This window comes from Aplysia californica, unplaced genomic scaffold (assembly GCF_000002075.1).
Source record: "Aplysia californica isolate F4 #8 unplaced genomic scaffold, AplCal3.0 scaffold00196, whole genome shotgun sequence".
Lineage (NCBI taxonomy): Eukaryota > Metazoa > Mollusca > Gastropoda > Aplysiida > Aplysiidae > Aplysia > Aplysia californica.
This window is the reverse complement of record NW_004797466.1, coordinates 467,971-469,673: the sequence shown is the minus strand read 5'-3', so window position 1 is coordinate 469,673 and position 1,703 is coordinate 467,971. Positions and strand designations below refer to the sequence as shown.

The 1,703-nt window shown below is 44.4% G+C and overlaps 1 protein-coding gene across 1 annotated transcript in view; it reads left to right on the top strand.

The window, feature by feature from the left end:
* Positions 1 to 365: 365 nt before the first annotated feature.
* Positions 366 to 1,703, top strand: part of LOC101863586 — a gene marked incomplete at its 5' end in the record, with an annotated part of 43,847 nt that continues 42,509 nt past the window's right edge. Inside the window, 1 exon segment of the mRNA XM_005098894.3 lies at positions 366 to 891. Coding sequence (XP_005098951.2) covers positions 699 to 891 — 193 coding nt within the window.

Here is a 1,703-nt window from a genome sequence, read left to right as displayed (position 1 = left end):
ACAAACTAAAACAAAAACAAAACAACAACAACAAAAAAACAACAACCGCCAGACAACAACAAAACAACAACAACAACAACAACAACCACAATAACAACAACAAACTGTCCGTTGTCTACTTTTTTCGTCTGGCTCCAGGCCCGTGTTTACAGCGAGTCCACTCTGATAGTACTTTAAAGTCCATTTACGAAGATCGTAAGCCAAACTCACGCCGTATTAACAACCAGCCCCTTTAAGTACTCACACAAGTTTATGTACCTCTCCCCAAAACATTGTATTTTTCAGCCATGTCTTGCTCCTTTAAACCAGAGTAGAAGCATACATGACAGCGTTAACAGTTATTGTCGTGTGTCTCTCATCCTCAGACCAAGACAGGGGTCTTGAAAAGGCAGGCCGAGTCACTCGCAGTTTCTGGGAGTAAAGGAGTACAGAGGAAGCAACTGTAGAGCAGCCATCTCCAGGCGAAATACGAAACATATTATCATCACCGTGGTCAGTGTACAACGTGATTCGATCAGCCCCTTCGATATTCACAACTGGCTATTTCTTGTAAACACAGGCGGCGAGCAAATAAACTACAAGCAAGACGTTAAGGTTGTTGAGGGAAAGAAGTTATATTGAGGATCATAATAATTCCACAAGAAAGTTACCACTTTTAGACCCTCCACTGCTGTATCTGGAGGTAAAGTGGCGATACGATGTGGTCTGTGACTTTCGTTTCTCGAAACTTCGGAAGGCCAACAGTGAGGACCCAACAGTATGTCCTGCTCCTCCTACTCCTGGTCAACGAATGTACTGGTCATCTTGTGATGACTTACCCTCCGGCAAGGAAGTACCCACTGGACTTTCTGGACAACGTTCGGACCCAACAGCCATGCGGTATGCCTGAAGGTGAGAGGGTTTTCTTCTTGTTGTTTGTCTGTTGGGGAGGAATTCCGTCACGAGCCACCACTATGAAACAACGTAGAATAGAGGGTTAGAGTTAGTGTTAGGATTAGGCTTTGGGGAAGGGGTAGGGGTAAGGGTAGGGGTTAGGGATTGAGCCAGGGTTAGGGTTAGGTCTTTTCTGTATTGTGTTTGTTGGAGTTGCCGCTCGTTACGGATGTCCTTCCGTATGTTGTTTGTTGTTGTTGTTGTTGTTGTTGTTGTTGTTGTTGTTGTTGTTGTTGTTGTTTTTGAAAAGTGTTTAACGGCACTTGCAACTGCAATAGGTCATATTATGATATTATGAGCGCGTGGAACACATTAAACATTTTCAGTTTGGTAGGAATTAATTTGGGATTTTGCCCAGGTCGCTGTCGAAGCTTACTCTTATCGATTTTACGACCATCAAGGGATCTTTAATGTGCGTAACTTGCACGCGGGATCTCCGACATTTTTCGCCCTTTTCTGAGTAGGCAAGGTGTTAGATATTACCAACCCTAAGATCAGAAATATGGCTGAAAGACAGCAGTAAGAAGGAGCCAAGGAGTAGCAGTAGAAAAGCAGCAAAAAGAGTCAGGAGCACGGAAGAGGGGGCAAAAGGGGTTGGGGGAACGGTGCAGAAAGGGGAGACGAAAGTAGATGACAATACACAGTTAGAGAGTAGGAAATGAGGTGAAATTGTACAATTTTAGAGAAGGTAAATTTCCGTCGCTGTCAGGTTTCAAATCCGGGACCTTTTGAACGAGAGGCGAACACCGTACTGCTAAACCACGAGAGCC